Source organism: Tachypleus tridentatus, chromosome 3, assembly GCF_004210375.1.
Source record: "Tachypleus tridentatus isolate NWPU-2018 chromosome 3, ASM421037v1, whole genome shotgun sequence".
Lineage (NCBI taxonomy): Eukaryota > Metazoa > Arthropoda > Merostomata > Xiphosura > Limulidae > Tachypleus > Tachypleus tridentatus.
Window position 1 is genome coordinate 37508007 of NC_134827.1, and position 20167 is coordinate 37528173.

Sequence of the window (20167 nt, forward strand, 5' to 3'; positions counted from 1 at the left end):
TATGTCACCGAGTAATAGTTATGTCACCGAGTAATAGTTATGTCACCGAGTAATAGTTATGTCACCGAGTAATAGTTATGTCACTCAGTAATAGTTATGTCACTCAGTAATAGTTATGTCACAGAGTAATAATTATGTCACTCAGTAATAGTTATGTCACTCAGTAATAGTTATGTCACTCAGTAATAGTTATGTCACTCAGTAATAGTTATGTCACTCAGTAATAGTTATGTCACTCAGTAATAGTTATGTCACACAGTAATAGTTATGTCACCGAGTAATAGTTATGTCACTCAGTAATAGTTATGTCACTCAGTAATAGTTATGTCACTCAGTAATAGTTATGTCACAGAGTAATAGTTATGTCACCGAGTAATAGTTATGTCACACAGTAATAGTTATGTCACTCAGTAATAGTTATGTCAACGAGTAATAGTTATGTCACTCAGTAATAGTTATGTCACTCAGTAATAGTTATGTCACTCAGTAATAGTTATGTCACAGAGTAATAGTTATGTCACAGAGTAATAGTTATGTCACAGAGTAATAGTTATGTCACCGAGTAATAGTTATGTCACAGAGTAATAGTTATGTCACAGAGTAATAGTTATGTCACTCAGTAATAGTTATGTCACCAAGTAATAGTTATGTCACTCAGTAATAGTTATGTCACCGAGTAATAGTTATGTCACTCAGTAATAGTTATGTCACTCAGTAATAGTTATGTCACCCAGTAATAGTTATGTCACCCAGTAATTGTTATGTCACCCAGTAATAGTTATGTCACCCAGTAATAGTTATGTCACCCAGTAATAGTTATGTCACCGAGTAATAGTTATGTCACCGAGTAATAGTTATGTCACAGAGTAATAGTTATGTCACTCAGTAATAGTTATGTCACCCAGTAATAGTTATGTCACCCAGTAATAGTTATGTCACCCAGTAATAGTTATGTCACCGAGTAATAGTTATGTCACCGAGTAATAGTTATGTCACCGAGTAATAGTTATGTCACCGAGTAATAGTTATGTCACTCAGTAATAGTTATGTCACGCAGTAATAGTTATGTCACTCAGTAATAGTTATGTCACTCAGTAATAGTTATGTTGCTCAGTAATGGGTACGTCACCGAGTAATAGTTATGTCACCGAGTAATAGTTATGTCACCCAGTAATAGTTATGTCACCGAGTAATAGTTATGTCACCGAGTAATAGTTATGTCACCCAGTAATAGTTATGTCACACAGTAATAGTTATGTCACCGAGTAATAGTTATGTCACACAGTAATAGTTATGTCACACAGCAATAATTATGTCACTCAGTAATAGTTATGTTACTCAGTAGTAGTTATGTCACTCAGTAATAGTTATGTCGCTCAGTAATGGGTACGTCACCGAGTAATAGTTAGTCACTCATTAAAGTTTAACAGTGTGAGAGACCTATAAAGTAATTGTGTTTAGAAACTGAGTGCATGTAGACATTATCAATAAACATAGAATGTACTTAATTAAATTTAATCTTAAAAACAACAAATATTGATAAAAATAAGAAGATACTGTATGTTTTCACACTTCCTGAGAGAGTAGATAACAACTTGGTTTTCATTTGTGAAAAAATATTTATGGGACAACTATGTAAAGAATTAGGGCTTAATTTGAGTACATTACAACCTATAGGTATGCAAACACATTAAAATTAATAACAAAATTATACACACATTTTATCTTACAAATCTTGCACTGTAATACCTAAATTAGTGTGTATTCTCAAATTACAGAAAGTACGATACAAATACGGGTTTATTATTAGGACTAAAAATGCTATATCTAAGGTTTTGTTATTTCTGGTAAGTAATGATCTGAAATACATTAAAAAACACTTAAACAAATACTTTAATATTAGAGAAAGAACCAACTTTAATCTGTTAATTATCAGTGGTAAACTTTAAGTTGTTCTTCCTATTGATAAAAATATTATCTAATATTATCAAAGAAAGAACCAACATTAATCTGTTAATTATCATTGGTAAACTTTAAGTTGTTCTTCCTATTGATAAAAATATTATCTAATATTATCAAAGAAAGAACCAACATTAATCTGTTAATTATCATTGGTAAACTTTAAGTTGTTCTTCCTATTGATAAAAATATTATCTAATATTATCAAAGAAAGAATCAACATTAATCTGTTAATTATCAGTGGTAAACTTTAAGTTGTTCTTCCTATTGATAAAAATATTATCTAATATTATCAAAGAAAGAACCAACATTAATCTGTTAATTATCATTGGTAAACTTTAAGTTGTTCTTCTTATTGATAAAATTTAAAGTCTTTAATCAACAGTTTTAAAGTAAATGATTGCTCTACATCAATAATCCAATCACTCCCAGATAAGTAACACATTAAATAAATTCTTCCAGGCCATGAATTATCATTTGATAATACATTTGGTAATTCAGCTGTAACACACGTAAATTCCAGTTCAAATAAATATATGTCTGTAACTTGTGATTTCCAGTTGCTTCCCATTGGAATTTTCCTGTGTTACAAATCTCAGTAAGAAAGACGTTACCGAATATTTCAACATCAGTTTGATTTGTAGATGTTTTACAAAACCATAAAGGTGTTTTTGACACTGCTGAACATATTTATCCATCAAAAGTAACACTGGAAAAAACCTTTTCCAGTAAAAGTGAAACAGGATATCTGGATTTAGATGTCAACATCACTAATCAAAGAATCATATTTGAAGTTTTCAGTACAATGAAAACTTTCATGATTTAAGTTATCAGATTTTCCATTTTCAAATAGAAATATTCTAAATAATCTATATCATAGTGTTTCCAGTAGAATTTTTGAACATTAAAACTTCTTGGATAGATGAAGCTCACTAATTTACTTGCATTTTTCACAAATAAAGTTTCTTCGCTCGCATTTTAAACCCAAAGTTTATTTAGTTTTGTGGAAAATTTGGTAATACTAACTGTTTACATTTTCACAAGTTTCCAGAATATCACAACACTTTAGTTATTTAAGATTATAATGAAACTCTTTTGTGTAGTGACCATCAATGGCTTTATTTTCTGTTAGTTCAAGCTGCTATTAAAAATAGTTAATAGTAGCTGTGTGACATTTATAGAAGTGGTTTGTCATAAGTTAAATTATTTTAGTTTTGTTATTACTTGTCATATTTTTATATTATATATAGTTAATAGTGGCTGTGTGACATTTATAGAAGTGGTTTGTCATAAGTTAAATTATTTTAGTTTTGTTATTGTCATATTTTTATATTATATATAGTTAATAGTGGCTGTGTGACATTTATAGAAGTGGTTTGTCATAAGTTAAATTATTTTAGTTTTGTTATTGTCATATTTTTATATTATATATAGTTAATAGTAGCTGTGTGACATTTATAGAAGTGTTTTGTCATAAGTTAAATTATTTTAGTTTTGTTATTGTCATTTTTTTATATTATATATAGTTAGTAGTGGCTGTGTGACATTTATAGAAGTGGTTTGTCATAAGTTAAATTATTTTAGTTTTGTTATTGTCATATTTTTATATTATATATAGTTAATAGTAGCTGTGTGACATTTATAGAAGTGGTTTGTCATAAGTTAAATTATTTTAGTTTTGTTATTGTCATATTTTTATATTATATATAGTTAATAGTGGCTGTGTGACATTTATAGAAGTGGTTTGTCATAAGTTAAATTATTTTAGTTTTGTTATTACTTGTCATATTTTTATATTATATATAGTTAATAGTGGCTGTGTGACATTTATAGAAGTGGTTTGTCATAAGTTAAATTATTTTAGTTTTGTTATTGTCATATTTTTATATTATATATAGTTAATAGTGGCTGTGTGACATAGAAGTGGTTTGTCATAAGTTAAAGTATTTTAGTTTTGTTATTACTTGTCGTATTTTTGGTTGTTGTTGCTATCTTCTGTAATTGTTATTAGTGAACTTTCTCAATATTTACAATATTTTGATTTTTTTAAAAGGTTTAACTTTATTTATTACTTCCTGTTGTCTTTATGTATTTTATTAAATTTTATTTTATTAAAAAGTTAGTGTGAAAGTGTCTGTGTATTAGACGCACTTTCTGATTTGTTTAACATACTGTTTGATCTCTTGGTATTATGTTTACCATTTTTACTGTTTAATTACAGAATAAATATTATAGGTATTTACTGTGTGATTCAGACATGACTTTCATTTCTTGATTCTTGTATGAACATTAGTTTTTAGGTTGTATTATTGGTGACATCTTGCAACTGTCATGGCATGACTAGGTGGTTAAGCAATCTCCATCACACCAAACATGCACTACAATGTTTCAATATAAACCTAATTTTTATCCAAAGGAATCAACGTATAGGCATTAAAGTTGTTAAAAAGTTGTAAACTTTTTAAAACTTCTAAATCAGTGACCTTTAACAAGTATGTCATTCAATGCTGTTGAATTTCCTACAGAATGGAATAGGCCCAGCATGGCCAGGTGGTTAAGGCATTCAACTTGTAACCTGAGGGTCGTGGGTTCGAATCCCCGTCACATCAAACATGTTCACCCTTTCAGACATGATGGTCAATCCTACTATTCATTGGTAAAAGAGTAGCCTTAGGGTTGATGGTAGGTAGTGGTGACTAGCTGCCTTTCCTCTTGTCTTACACTGCTAAATTAGGGACGGTTAGTGCAGATATCCCTCATGTAGCTTTGCCCAAAATTTAAAAACAAACTAAACCTACTGCTTAACTCCACAGCTGTAGAGTAATATCTAAAATTACACTGTTGGAGCAGTTTAATGGGCCTTATATGTCGCAAACAGTAAATCTACAATACTACATAAAGTTAACATCTAGTGTCTGTGTATTCCATGAATAAAGTGTATACAACATAATTTATTTTTATTTTCATCAAAGGTGTTGGGTAGTGTTTAATACAGTTTTATTATTCTTATAACTGTTCATATATTGTTTTGTATTATTAGCTTAATACCTGTATTTAGGAATAACCTAAATACTCTAAGCTGGCTGAACCTTATGAGATATGGTCGAGATTTTGATCACAAATATCACTTACAACATAACTGATGAAACAACATGTTTTAATCTTTAAAGTATATTTATTTAGTTAAGCTGATTTTTTGTTTCACTCTATATAATCTGATCAGAAATTAATATTACTATGACAAAAATATGGACAAATTAGTATTTCTTAGCTCATCCTTTTACAATACCAAGATGAAGGTACCATGTTGTCACTTCAATATATAGGTTGCATCTATAACCATAACTTTTCAGTGAAGACGAGAAACCCACTTGTTGAGAAATTTATATGCAAAAACGGCTTGTTTGGGCTGATAAAACTTTTGTTTAAAAGTTGGGTTAACTTGCTATATGTCACTAACTACTGGTTGTTGACTATATTTCCATGGTAACAGGACTCTCTCTTTGTTTTAGCTAACAGACAATGTCCAAGGAAGTTCACAGCTTAGTGGAAACAAGGTTCTGTTTAGTCCAGTAGCTGTTCTTCAACAGTATGGCACAGCCCTAGAAATGACGTCAAGAGGTGATGACTTTGTAAATGTTCAGATGGGGGTGACAGGTGCAAGCCTGCATGGCCTCGGAGAATGTGTTTGTGGACAAAAAGATTTCAGAAATGTATCGTCTGAGTTGTCAAAGGTTTGTACTCTTCTTTCTGTTAATCTTCTTACTTCTTCAGGAAAAGGTTATATTTGTCAGTTGCAGTCCACCTTGTGACCATACTTATGTTTGTCAGTTGCAGTCCACCTTGTGACCATACTTATGTTTGTCAGTTGCAGTCCACCTTGTGACAACACTTATGTTTCTCAGTTGCAGTCCACCTTATGAGAACACTTATGTTAATGAGATGCAGTCCACCTTATGACAACACTTATGTTTGTCAGTTGCAGTCCACCTTATGACAACACTTATGTTTGTCAGTTGCAGTCCACCTTATGACAACACTTATGTTTGTCAGTTGCAGTCCACCTTATGACAACACTTATGTTTGTCAGTTGCAGTCCACCTTACGAGAACACATATGTTTGTCAGTTGCAGTCCACCATACGAGAACACTTATGTTTGTCAGTTGCAGTCCACCATACGAGAACACTTATGTTTGTCAGTTGCAGTCCACCTTACGAGAACACTTATGTTTCTCAGTTGCAGTCCACCTTACGAGAACACTTATGTTTGTCAGTTGCAGTCCACCTTACGAGAACACTTATGTTTGTCAGTTGCAGTCCACCTTACGAGAACACTTATGTTTGTCAGTTGCAGTCCACCTTATGACAACACTTATGTTTCTCAGTTGCAGTCCACCTTATGAGAACACTTATGTTTGTCAGTTGCAGTCCACCTTGTGACAACACTTATGTTTCTCAGTTGCAGTCCACCTTGTGACAACACTTATGTTTCTCAGTTGCATTCCACCTTGTGACAACACTTATGTTTGTCAGTTGCAGTCCACCTTGTGTCAACACTTATGTTTGTCAGTTGCAGTCCACCTTGTGACAACACTTATGTTTGTCAGTTGCAGTCCACCTTGTGACAACACTTATGTTTGTCAGTTGCAGTCCACCTTGTGACAACACTTATGTTTGTCAGTTGCAGTCCACCTTGTGACAACACTTATGTTTGTCAGTTGCAGACCACCTTGTGACAACACTTATGTTTGTCAGTTGCAGTCCACCTTGTGACAACAGTTATGTTTGTCAGTTGCAGTCCACCTTGTGACCATACTTATGTTTGTCAGTTGCAGTCCACCTTGTGACCATACTTATGTTTGTCAGTTGCAGTCCACCTTGTGACCATACTTATGTTTGTCAGTTGCAGTCCACCTTGTGACCATACTTATGTTTCTCAGATGCAGTCCACCTTGTGACAACACTTATGTTAATGAGATGCAGTCCACCTTGTGACCATACTTATGTTTATCAGATGCAGTCCACCTTGTGACAACACTTATGTTTGTCAGTTGCAGTCCACCTTGTGACAACACTTATGTTTGTCAGTTGCAGTCCACCTTATGACAACACTTATGTTTGTCAGTTGCAGTCCACCTTACGAGAACACATATGTTTGTCAGTTGCAGTCCACCATACGAGAACACTTATGTTTCTCAGTTGCAGTCCACCTTACGAGAACACTTATGTTTCTCAGTTGCAGTCCACCTTACGAGAACACTTATGTTTCTCAGTTGCAGTCCACCTTACGAGAACACTTATGTTTCTCAGTTGCAGTCCACCTTACGAGAACACTTATGTTTCTCAGTTGCAGTCCACCTTACGAGAACACTTATGTTTCTCAGTTGCAGTCCACCTTGTGAGAACACTTATGTTTGTCAGTTGCAGTCCACCTTGTGACAACAATTTTTCCAGCTGCTCTTCCTTAATGTTAAGAAGAAAATTGTTTTTATGCAATACTTCAGAGCTAACTTAATGTGGTGCATGATCTTGGTAATTCATCAGGTTTGTAGACTACAAGAAACTTCACTAACAAAATGCAGGATTATAAATTCAATCATAGAGTTTTGCTGTATTCTGGTTTATGCTTCCAACTGTTAATGCACTCTGAAACATTTCACACTAGTTTATCTCGTGGAAGTTATTTGTATGGTACAATTGTAGATATTAAACATAGCTGTCACGTGCACATGTTTTACAAATTATTTGTGATTAACCACATAAAACCAAATTGTTTCATCTTTATTTTCTTCATGATGTTCTGTACTCATTTTGACTAATTTATTGGAAAGCATATAAACTGTTCTCATCTTAATAGCTAATTTAAACTTGTTTTTTTTTTTTAATAATAAATTTAATGAAATATGTGACAAAAGATTTATATCTAACTGTTCTATTAGTATGTAAACTTAACAAAATATCAGAAAACTGTTTATAGTTTGGAAACAAGTTATTCTCTTTGTGTGTAATTATTGTTAATTTCATATTAGAGTGCAGTTTTCTTAAGAGCTGGAGTGCCCCATCTAGTGGTCATACTTATAATTATTTGACATCATCGCTCTTTGATCCACTGTCTCCTGAGAATTGTAACCAACGAAGAACCTATGTGTTTGATTGGAATGCCCATTTAACCTGGTTGACAGAAAATGTAATGGTAGAAAGGTTTCCAGCTTTCTGCATGGATTACATGTATGAACTAGAGCTTCCTGATGACTGGTTAGGTAAGATTAGATGTTTCTTTATTGGTTAGGTAAGATTAGATGTTTCTTTATTGGTTAGGTAAGATTAGAGCTTCCTGATGATTGGTTAGATAAAACTAGAGCTTCCTGATGATTCATTAGGTAAGATTAGAGTTTCTTTATTGGTTAGGTAAAACTAGATCTTCCTGATGATTGGTTGAGTTAGATTAGAGTTTCTTTATTGGTTAGGTAAAACTAGAGCTTCCTGATGATTGGTTGAGTAAGATTAGAGTTTCTTTATTGGTTAGGTAAGGTTAGAGCTTTTTGATGATTGGTTAGGTAAGATTAGAGTTTCTTTATTGGTTAGGTAAAACTAGAGCTTCCTGATGATTGGTTGAGTAAGATTAGAGTTTCTTTATTGGTTAGGTAAGGCTAGAGCTTCTTGATGATTGGTTAGGTAAAACTAGAGCTTCCTGATGATTGGTTGAGTAAGATTAGAGTTTTTTATTGGTTAGGTAAGGCTAGAGCTTCTTGATGATTAGATACCACCATAATGACTGTAAACACACAAACAAATATGTGTGTAGTGGCATAAGAGTAAGTTTTGGATATTAATGTGTGATATAATAAATAGAGTAATCGTTTACATTTAATATGAAATAATGTAATGGTTTACACCCCATTTTCTTGTCAAGACCTTCAAATTTATTTGTAGAAAGTTTTAATTTAAAAATAAAAACATTTTAATAATATTGGTATAAAACTGTTGGGTGAGTCACATTTTGAATCATCTCAAATACCAAAGGAAAGATATCAACTAGTTGGTTTTTAACCTAAAGACTGTCGAGCTACATTCATGGATAGTTTTAGTTTTATATTGTCATTCGTGGATAGTTTTAGTTTTATATTGTCATTCGTGGATAGTTTTAGTTTTATATTGTCATTCGTGGATAGTTTTAGTTTTATATTGTCATTTGTGGATAGTTTTAGTTTTGTATTGTCATTTGTGGATAGTTTTAGTTTTATATTGTCATTTGTGGATAGTTTTAGTTTTGTATTGTCATTTGTGGATAGTTTTAGTTTTGTATTGTCATTTGTGGATAGTTTTAGTTTTGTATTGTCATTTGTGGATAGTTTTAGTTTTATATTGTCATTTGTGGATAGTTTTAGTTTTGTATTGTCATTTGTGGATAGTTTTAGTTTTGTATTGTCATTTGTGGATAGTTTTAAGCTCTTCATTCTTTTATTGAACTCTTGGTTAGATCAAGGTGAAGTAAACTATGATGAAACAATGTAAAAATGTGACAGTTATAATCCTCACAATTCTGAATACTTTTGTTATTCTTTGTAATCACTGTATTACACAATGCTTTACTAAGAAGACTTACCATGTAAGATTTTACAACATCACTAGTTTTATGTGATCTTTGTAATGGATTGGTACTGCACATTTTGCCTATTGTATTATTATACTGATTGAATCTTATCAGTTATTCTTATGACAAAGTGTTAAAATGTTACTGTTTTATATATGCTTATTTATTAACTTCATAAACAGTGGGGCACTTGTTGGCTATAAGATAATATATGGTGGTGCTCTGTTGGCTCTAAGATAAAATAAACAGTGGTGCTCTGTTGGCTATAAGATAATGTGCTCTGTGGTTCTCAGTTGGCTATAAGATAACATATGGTGGTGTTCTGTTGGCTATAAGATAAACAGTGGTGCTCTGTTGGCTATAAAATGAAATAAACAGTGGTGCTCTACAGGCTATAAGACAACATAAACATGTGATTTAGGTATTTAATTTTGTGTTCCTAATTAATTAACTTTTTAATTATTATTAGAAACTAATTGAATCATGCTTAGAGAAATTCCAAACACTTTGGTAATACTTATATTCCTCCCTCAACACAGATTATGTATCAGAGATAACTTCAACCTTCCTCGAAGGATGTGGTTGGCACGAGCAGGCTTTGTGTAGGATGATAGTTGGCCCTTCTGCTTTGGATATTAACAGCAGTTTGGTACATAGATTGATGAAGTTCCTACACTGCATACAAGAACATGAATACCCACCTTATTCTTTGACAAATCATGGTAGGTATGAATTATCTGTTTCTCTCAATAAACCCTGGGGTAAGAATTATACTAATTGATGACCAACTACAGTATGAATTATCTGTTTCTCTCAATAAACCCTGGGGTAAGAATTATACTAATTGATGACCAACTACAGTATGAATTATCTGTTTCTCTCAATAAACCCTGGGGTAAGAATTATACTAATTGATGACCAACTGCAGTTTATTGTGGATTAGGTGCTGTGAGTATGTTCCTTGACCTCATTAAAGAAGTTTTTTTTTTCCTTTTTAGATCTCACCTTTGAGAACACTGGGGTCTCTCCAGTAGCTCGTACAAAAGAACAAAAACTCAGACTCGGTTATGATACTTTCACTGAGACTTTGAGGTTATTCTTAACATTACGTTATCATAATTAGTTTATTTAATTAAATTAAATTGTTTTAATTTCTCAACCTCACTTCAAGTTCTTTCCCTTCAGCTCTGTTAACCCTCTGAACACGACTGGGTCAAAGTGCACATCACAACTTTTACAGGGTTACATTAACAGTTTTCGTAACTATTTCATTATCAATTTATATCAAATTTTAAAATTATGTAAGTTTTAAGTTTCTTAATTTTACAAAGACATATTTAAATGAAATCTCAGTTTTCTCTAATCTGTTTTACACCACTATTTTATTTGATTCAATGTTTTCGTCAATTCTTTTTGATGTCCCAAATATAATTAAATTGCACATTCACAGTCTAGATATTACATAGTCCTAATTTTACACCCTTCAATCTTCTTGGATTACAGAGATATAAACCAGAAAGCCAAAACCCTCTTATCGTGTCGTCCTGTTGGATCGTATCTTTCACAAAATATCACTAATTCTCTCTTATGTTTGATCTTAGATTATTTATAACCAATAGAAAGAAGATATTTTGAGTTACTGTTTACCATACAAAACTATATCATTCTGATAATTATCTAGTTTACAGATTCAGTGTTGGTCTCACTGAGTTTACGTTAATCAGATGAGAAATTATTTTAAGACACTTATACCAGAGCTATAAAACTAGTTAAAGTACAAAAGTTTTAGAACATTGTATGCTGTCTGTGAATTATTGTTTTAGACACCAGTAAACCAATACTAAAATATAAGATTAAGTAGAAAAAAACAACATGAAATGTCCTTCTTTTCGTCATTCTGTAGGCCTGGCATGACCAGGTGGTTGTGGCACTCAATTTGCAATCCGAGGGTTGTGGGTTCGAATACCCATCACACCAAACATGCTCGCCCTTTCATCCGTGGGGCATTATAATGTTACGGACAATCCTATTATTCGTTGGTAAAAGAGTAGCCCAAGAGTTGGCGGTGGGTGGTGATGACTAGCTGTCTTCTCTCTAGTCTTACACTGCTAAATTAGGGACGACTAGTGCAGATAGCCCTCATGTAGCTTTGTGCAAAATTCAAAACAAATCATCATTTTGTATTTGCCTAAGACTATGATTCATTCCCACACAGTGTACATCACGGTATTTCTGTTTATTGTTTTATATATTTTAGTTTATGGGTTTTACTTCCCATCAGCATCACATCTTATGTGAAACTTTTTCTTCCATATTCTTTTTGCTGGACTGAATTCTTAATTTAAGGTCATAAATGTTCCCTATTTTTTATTTCATGGTTTCTTTTTCTGTGATTTCTGCTTATTGATTGTCATTGTTGACTTTCCTTTTGATCCCATAAAGGATGGTTACAATTATATAAACAGTTAAAAGGACGGTTGTGTAACTTTCCTATTTGGACATCGGCCATGTTCCTGTGCATGGCACAGCAGTATGTCTGTGGACTCACAACTCTAGAAACCAGATTTCAATATGCGTGGTGGGCAGAGCATAGATAGCCCATTGTGTAACCTTGTGTTTAACTACAATCTTGTGCAGTACTTGAATTTAGGTAAGATTATACAATCAGTTGTTTGATTCCTTAGTAAACCTGTTCTTCAGTCTTCCTGTAAGCACATTGTTACCTTTAGCCACCCAATTGTTTATCGACCCTTGCTGTTCAGTATTGTTAGTTACATTTGTTTTTAACTTGAGGACTGTGTTAAATGAACTTGTTTATTTTTATTTCTTTGTTGGCCACATAGACCGTAAATCAGTTCTACTGTCATCTAGTTTGTTTCTTCTGAATTTGGAGTTCTTGTTGCACATCATCCTGAGTATTCTGTAGATTGATAAATATTCACAGAAAGTGTTTACCTTGATGTAATAAAGGTTTCATTCCTTGGTTTTCACAGAGAATTTGACAGTTATAAATATCTGATAGGTGAATTATATCATAGGTGTTTTGTCATAATAATTTTCAGCTGGATCTAGAGTCCAAGACAGGACACATGTTTATCTGGACTGTTTGATTTGTCTGTAAGACTTGCTTATATCTTTTTCAAAGTCCCTTCTGTGTTGTTTTTTGTCTCTAAAATTTGAAATATCTTATTGTAATATCATATGAAATGTAAGACTTTATTTTTTTTAATTTCTCTATAGAAAATGTTATTTTTGAATGCCCTGTATTCTCTGAAATGTTGTCCATTTATCTTTTCCATTTTTACCATTTTCCTTAGCCTCATCTATCAACCTTATGGGTATTTCTTTTGATGAGAAGATTATTAGAGTTAAATGTAGTGTGTTTATGCGTGACAGGTGTAAATGGTAATTACATTTCATGCAGATTGAAATTATGTGCATAAACAGGAAATGGTACAGTGTAATGGAGTTTGAGGTTTAGTTAGTGTTAAAATAAACTTTATTCATGCCAACTTCCCACAGAATCACAATTTATTCATACATGGAGAACATATATAAACATAGAGGGAGCCACAAATATACTTTCATAAGCAAAGCAAGAAATTTAAGAAAAAGACCCAAAATTCAAGAGTGCCTTCAAATCATTGATTTCTCTTCTTCACAATAGTCGTTTATGGAAATTTACTTGAGTTTTGGGACTTTTTCTGAATCTCATTACACCTTTTGAATGCTACTTGGTGTTGTATTTCTTCTATCAGAATTTTAAAACAAGAGCATTTCTTATTGTTTGTCAATGTGTGTGTAACAAATCAGTAAATTAAATATCTCTACAAAATGAAATAGCTGCTACCATGAAAAAAAATATGAATGTTGTTGGTTTTCACTGAAACTATGGCAGTTAGAAACTATAGAATATGGACTAAATCCAGTTATTTTACCACTGAAACTATGACAGTTAGGAACTGTAGAATATCGACTAAATCCAGTTATTTTACCACTGAAACTATGACAGTTAGGAACTGTAGAATATCGACTAAATCCAGTTATTTTACCACTGAAACTATGAGAGTTAGGAACTATAGAATATGGACTAAAACCAATTATTTTACTACTGAAACTATGACAGTTAGGAACTGTAGAATATGGACTAAATCCAGTTATTTTACTACTGAAACTATGACAGTTAGGAACTATAGAATATGGACTAAATCCATTTATTTTACTACTGAAACTATGACAGTTAGGAACTATAGAATATGGACTAAATCCAGTTATTTTACCACTGAAACTATGACAGTTAGGAACTGTAGAATATAGACTAAATCCAGTTATTTTACCACTGAAACTATGACAGTTAGGAACTGTAGAATATGGACTAAATCCAGTTATTTTACCACTGAAACTATGACAGTTAGGAACTGTAGAATATCGACTAAATCCAGTTATTTTACCACTGAAACTATGACAGTTAGGAACTATAGAATATGGACTAAATCCAGTTATTTTACCACTGAAACTATGACAGTTAGGAACTGTAGAATATCGACTAAATCCAGTTATTTTACCACTGAAACTATGACAGTTAGGAACTGTAGAATATGGACTAAAACCAATTATTTTACTACTGAAACTATGACAGTTAGGAACTGTAGAATATAGACTAAATCCAGTTATTTTACCACTGAAACTATGACAGTTAGGAACTGTAGAATATGGACTAAAACCAATTATTTTACTACTGAAACTATGACAGTTAGGAACTATAGAATATGGACTGAAACCAATTATTTTACCACTGAAACTATGACAGTTAGGAACTATAGAATATGGACTAAAACCAATTATTTTACCACTGAAACTGTGACAGTTAGGAACTATAGAATATGGACTGAAACCAATTATTTTACCACTGAAACTATGATAGTTAGGAACTTAAGAATATGGACTAAATCCAGTTATTTTACTACTGAAACTATGACAGTTAGGAACTGTAGAATATCGACTAAATCCAGTTATTTTACCACTGAAACTATGACAATTAGGAACTGTAGAATATGGACTGAAACCAATTATTTTACTACTGAAACTATGACAGTTAGGAACTGTAGAATATGGACTAAATCCAGTTATTTTACCACTGAAACTATGACTGTTAGGAACTATAGAATATGGACTAAAACCAATTATTTTACTACTGAAACTATGACAGTTAGGAACTGTAGAATATGGACTAAATCCAGTTATTTTACCACTGAAACTATGACAGTTACGAACTATAGAATATGGACTAAAACCAATTATTTTACTACTGAAACTATGACAGTTAGGAACTGTAGAATATGGACTAAAACCAATTATTTTACTACCTAAACTATGACAGTTAGGAACTGTAGAATATGGACTAAATCCAGTTATTTTACCACTGAAACTATAACAGTTAGTAACTATATAATATGGACTAAAACCAATTATTTTACTGCTGAAACTATGACAGTTAGGAACTATAGAATATGGACCAAATCCAGTTATTTTACCACTGAAACTATAACAGTTAGGAACTATAGAATATGGACTGAAACCAATTATTTTACCACTGAAACTATGAGAGTTAGGAACTATAGAATATGGACTAAAACCAATTATTTTACCACTGAAACTGTGACAGTTAGGAACTATAGAATATGGACTGAAACCAATTATTTTACCACTGAAACTATGACAGTTAGGAACTATAGAATATGGACTAAAACCAATTATTTTATTTTACCACTGAAACTATAACAGTTAGGAACTATAGAATATGGACAAAAACCAATTATTTTACCACTGAAACTGTGACAGTTAGGAACTATAGAATATGGACTGAAACCAATTATTTTTCTGCTCAAACTATTTAAGAACTACAATATGTGAAGTGAAATCTTATTTTACTGAAACTACTTATGAACTGTAATACAAAGTTATAATGCACTGCTCATTTAAATGAATTTAAATTTGCAACATAAATTTTCATCTTATTTTACTTAAATGTAATAACAATATAAAATGAATATTCAATTCTCTTTTAACATAAACAATATTACAAGTTTTACATAAATCATCATCGTATCTGTAGTTAAATAAGCTGGAGACCTTCATGTGAATATTCAACTCACTTTTAACCTCAAGCTGAGAAAATGTGGATATTAGTAGCAGGGGCCTGAAAAAATGTGTGGTCAAATTAGTAACTTTATTTAAACAGTACTTTATGTACAGTATTTGTAAAAAAAATACAAAAGAATTCTACTTTTAGATACCAAAATCGATAAATCCATTTGTCTTAGGCCTAACATTAGTTAAGCCTTTATAAGTTACAACCTATATTCAATAGAGAAATAAACTAACACTAACTTGTGAATGTTTTATTTTAATTAGGACTAAACTGTATCTTACTTAATAATATCAGTAAATAAATTTATAATGTTGTTATATGACCTGTAATGTTTATAAGGTGATGTTTAAATGTTTACTCAAATATATTTACATCAGTTGAAATGATGTGTGCATTTAGACAGTAAGATGTGTAAACATTTTTAGGACAACTAAAGCCGAGTGTTAATATAATAGATAACTGTTCAGGAAGTAGTGGCATCAGAAAGAAATGAAACATCCAGTGATTGTATGTCAACCTTATAATAACACATCAAGAATAATCATTTTATTTTATAATAAGCTATCAACCAACACTGTTCTTAATTAATTGCAGTCATGTGAAAAAGAATCACACTTAAAAAGTTGTCAGATAACATCTTAACAGGATGCTAATGTTCCATGAAAAAATTAACATAGTATACTACTAATGTTCGACATGTAAATTAATAACATAGTATACTACTAATGTTCGACATGTAAATTAACAACATAGTATACTACTAATGTTCGACGTGTAAATTAACAACATAGTATACTACTAATGTTTGACATGTAAATTAATAACATAGTATACTACTAATGTTCGACATGTAAATTAATAATATAGTATACTACTAATGTTTGACATGTAAATTAATAACATAGTATACTACTAATGTTCGACACGTAAATTAATAATATAGTATACTACTAATGTTCGACGTGTAAATTAATAACATAGTATACTACTAATGTTCGACGTGTAAATTAACAACATAGTATACTACTAATGTTCGACGTGTAAATTAACAACATAGTATACTACTAATGTTCGACATGTAAATTAACAACATAATATACTAGTAACATACCAGTAATAATTTAGTTCACTGGTATTAAAGTTGTTTCCTTTTTTCAACTCTAGCTACTACTTCAGACTCCAGAACTGTCCCCACAGAAGAAGAAGTTGCTTCTTTGGAAGATTACATTCCACAAAGAATGTATCATATCACTCTACTGAAACCCTACATCCGGTTGTACGCAGCTGACCATCCTTCATGTTGTGTAACACAGAAAAGAACAAAAAAAGTATTTGTTTCATAAATCAGTAACAGTTCTTATTAACAAAATTATCTTTAAAACAAAACTTTGGTTTTCCTTAGTTTTCAACGTTATTAATTCAGTCCAGTGGTGGGCCAATGGTAAGTATGCAAACTTAAGAGTGCTAAAATCTGGGGTTTGATTTCCACCTACACTGGACATAACATATAGCCCAATGTCACTCTATTTTAAAAGAAACAGATTGTTAGTTTGTTTGTGTTTATATCCATTTTAATTACTAATGCTTTAGAAATCCAAAACCATGGAGAAAGAGAAATCCCTCAGAGGGTCATCAAACATCCATTATTTCCCAGCACTGTTAGTATGCACCGAGTGTGTTGACATTCAGTTAAGTAGGCCTATGTATCCTCAGCGAGTGACATCCATAACGAGTCTTCTGGCTGCACCATCTGAAAATTTACTTCATCATTGTTACCTACATTTTTCTCTAAAGGTGATGTTTGTCTTTCAACTAAAGTACTGACTTTTCTTTCAATTTTTTTAGGCTATTGTCTCACGTGCTGCAATTTTCAATAGGTAGTTAGCATGTGTTTAAAACATTTTAAGATTTTTATGAGAAACCTGTCTTTTCTTTTGTTGTTGTTATTTGAAACTGCTCATAATATTTTTACAATTTTTGACCAGTATATGGTAAAAGGCAATATAAAGTTTCATGCTGCCCTGAATGAAAGATAAGATAGAAACATAATTTTCCTTTCACGTTATCATTAATTTTTAATATAGATCTTATATATGTAAAAACGGCTGATTTGGGTTGAGATAATTCTATGTAGAGGAGGGAACAACGTTTCGACCTTCTTAGGTCATCATCAGCTTCACAAAGAAAAAAAGAGGTAACTGACCAATAGCTGACCACATGTTTGAAAGGGGTTGTGTAACTGAGTGTCAGAATGTAGAGGGCGTGCTTAGGTGTTTGATTATATTTATTAATATAGGTATAAAGGTGTTCCTTTGTATTGGTTTATTTTGGGCTTGAGTTGTTGTATAAGTAAGACTTCTTTAATTTTGTGTTTGTTTATGTCTGCAAATCAAATAATCACAACATAACCATAGAAAACACCCAAATGCTAAATAAACAAACATAAACAAAGGCAAAATTAAAGAAGCCTTACTTATACAACAACTCAAGCCCAAAATAAACCAATACAAAGGAACACCTTTATACCTATATTAATAAATATAATCAAACACCTAAGCACGCCCTCTACATTCTGACACTCAGTTACACAACCCCCTTAAAACATGTGGTCAGCTATCGGTCAGTTACCTCTTTCTTTCTTTGTGAACCTGACGATGACCGAAGAAGGTCACATGTTTGCTCCTCTACATATAGTTTTCTCAACCCATACCAGCCATTTTTACATGTATATTTTTCTCTACAAGTGGGTTTTCTCTTCATTACTAATTAATATAGATCTTGCTATTGTGCAGGTGTTTGATTTGGAAGTCGAACTTTTAGCTAACGAGAAACTCCACAGAAAAAGAGTACTGCTTCTCTCACCAACTAGTGCTGCTCTCTGTGAAAAGATCCTGTTGCTACCTCACTACTGGAACAATCACCCCTGGCGCCCTCTAACGGAATGGTGGGCCGAAATAGGACAATTGAAGTTGCAGATGGCACCACCTCAGATGTTAGTTCTCTTAAGTTTAGTAAATTCTTGGAAATCCAGCAGTATGATATTCCCTTCTTTAGTAGCATCCTCTTTGCCACAAGACATCACAGACAAGGGTGTGTATTTTGTTATTGTGTAGATGTACCATTTTGTTTGTTATCAAATGTTACAGGTTTTTACATGAATTATTCTGTAAGTTATTCTTACTCAGAAATTGTCACTAAAATGTAGTTTTTATCTTCCTTTCATACAAGTTTACTGAATTAATACTTTCTATGCAGAAAATAAGAACTAAGTATCAGCAAAGATATTAATGTTGGAATATTAGTGGTACCAGTTTATACATACCCAGCAGCTCAAATTAGTGGTACCAGTTTATACATACCCAGCGGCTCAAATTAGTGGTACCAGTTTATACATACCCAGCGGCTCAAATTAGTGGTACCAGTTTATACATACCCAGCAGCTCAAATTAGTGGTAACAGTTCATACATACCCAGCAGCTCAAATTCGTGGTACTAGTTTATACATGCCCAGCAGCTCAAATTAGTGGTACCAGTTTATTCATGCCCAGCAGCTCAAATTAGTGGTACCAGTTTATACATACCCAGCAGCTCAAATTAGTGGTACCAGTTCATATATACCCAGCAGCTCAAATTAGTGGTACCAGTTTATACATACCCAGCAGCTCAAATTAGTGGTACCAGTTTATACATACCCAGCAGCTCAAATTAGTGGTACCAGTTTATACATACCCAGCAGCTCAAATTAGTGGTAACAGTTCATACATACCCAGCAGCTCAAATTAGTGGTACCAGTTCATATATACCCAGCAGCTCAAATTAGTGGTACCAGTTTATACATACCCAGCAGCTCAAATTAGTGGTACCACTTCATATATACCCAGCAGCTCAAATTAGTGGTACCAGTTTATACATACCCAGCAGTTCAAATTAGTGGTAACAGTTCATACATACCCAGCGGCTCAAATTAGTGGTACCAGTTTATACATACCCAGCGGCTCAAATTAGTGGTACCAGTTTATACATACCCAGCGGCTCAAATTAGTGGTAACAGTTCATACATACCCAGCGGCTCAAATTAGTGGTACCAGTTTATACATACCCAGCGGCTCAAATTAGTGGTACCAGTTTATACATACCCAGCAGCTCAAATTAGTGGTAACAGTTCATACATACCCAGCAGCTCAAATTCGTGGTACTAGTTTATACATGCTCAGCAGCTCAAATTAGTGGTACCAGTTTATACATACCCAGCAGCTCAAATTAGTGGTACCAGTTCATATATACCCAGCAGCTCAAATTAGTGGTACCAGTTTATACATACCCAGCAGTTCAAATTAGTGGTAACAGTTCATACATACCCAGCGGCTCAGCAAGTACCGTTCAAGTACAGCAACTGTTATCAACTGATTTTCATCAAAACAGAGTATAGCAGTCCACAATATCTAATTATAGGATTCCATTT

At 32.5% G+C, this 20167-nt stretch overlaps 1 protein-coding gene across 1 annotated transcript in view; it reads left to right on the top strand.

Annotated features, from left to right (window-relative positions):
* Window positions 1-20167, top strand: part of LOC143245801 (intermembrane lipid transfer protein VPS13B-like) — a 136346-nt gene that overhangs the window by 21222 nt on the left and 94957 nt on the right. The window contains 6 exon segments of the mRNA XM_076492054.1: window positions 5472-5739; window positions 7990-8220; window positions 10094-10276; window positions 16870-17033; window positions 17296-17499; window positions 18498-18795. Of these exon segments, the coding sequence (XP_076348169.1) occupies window positions 5472-5739; window positions 7990-8220; window positions 10094-10276; window positions 16870-17033; window positions 17296-17499; window positions 18498-18795 (1348 nt within the window).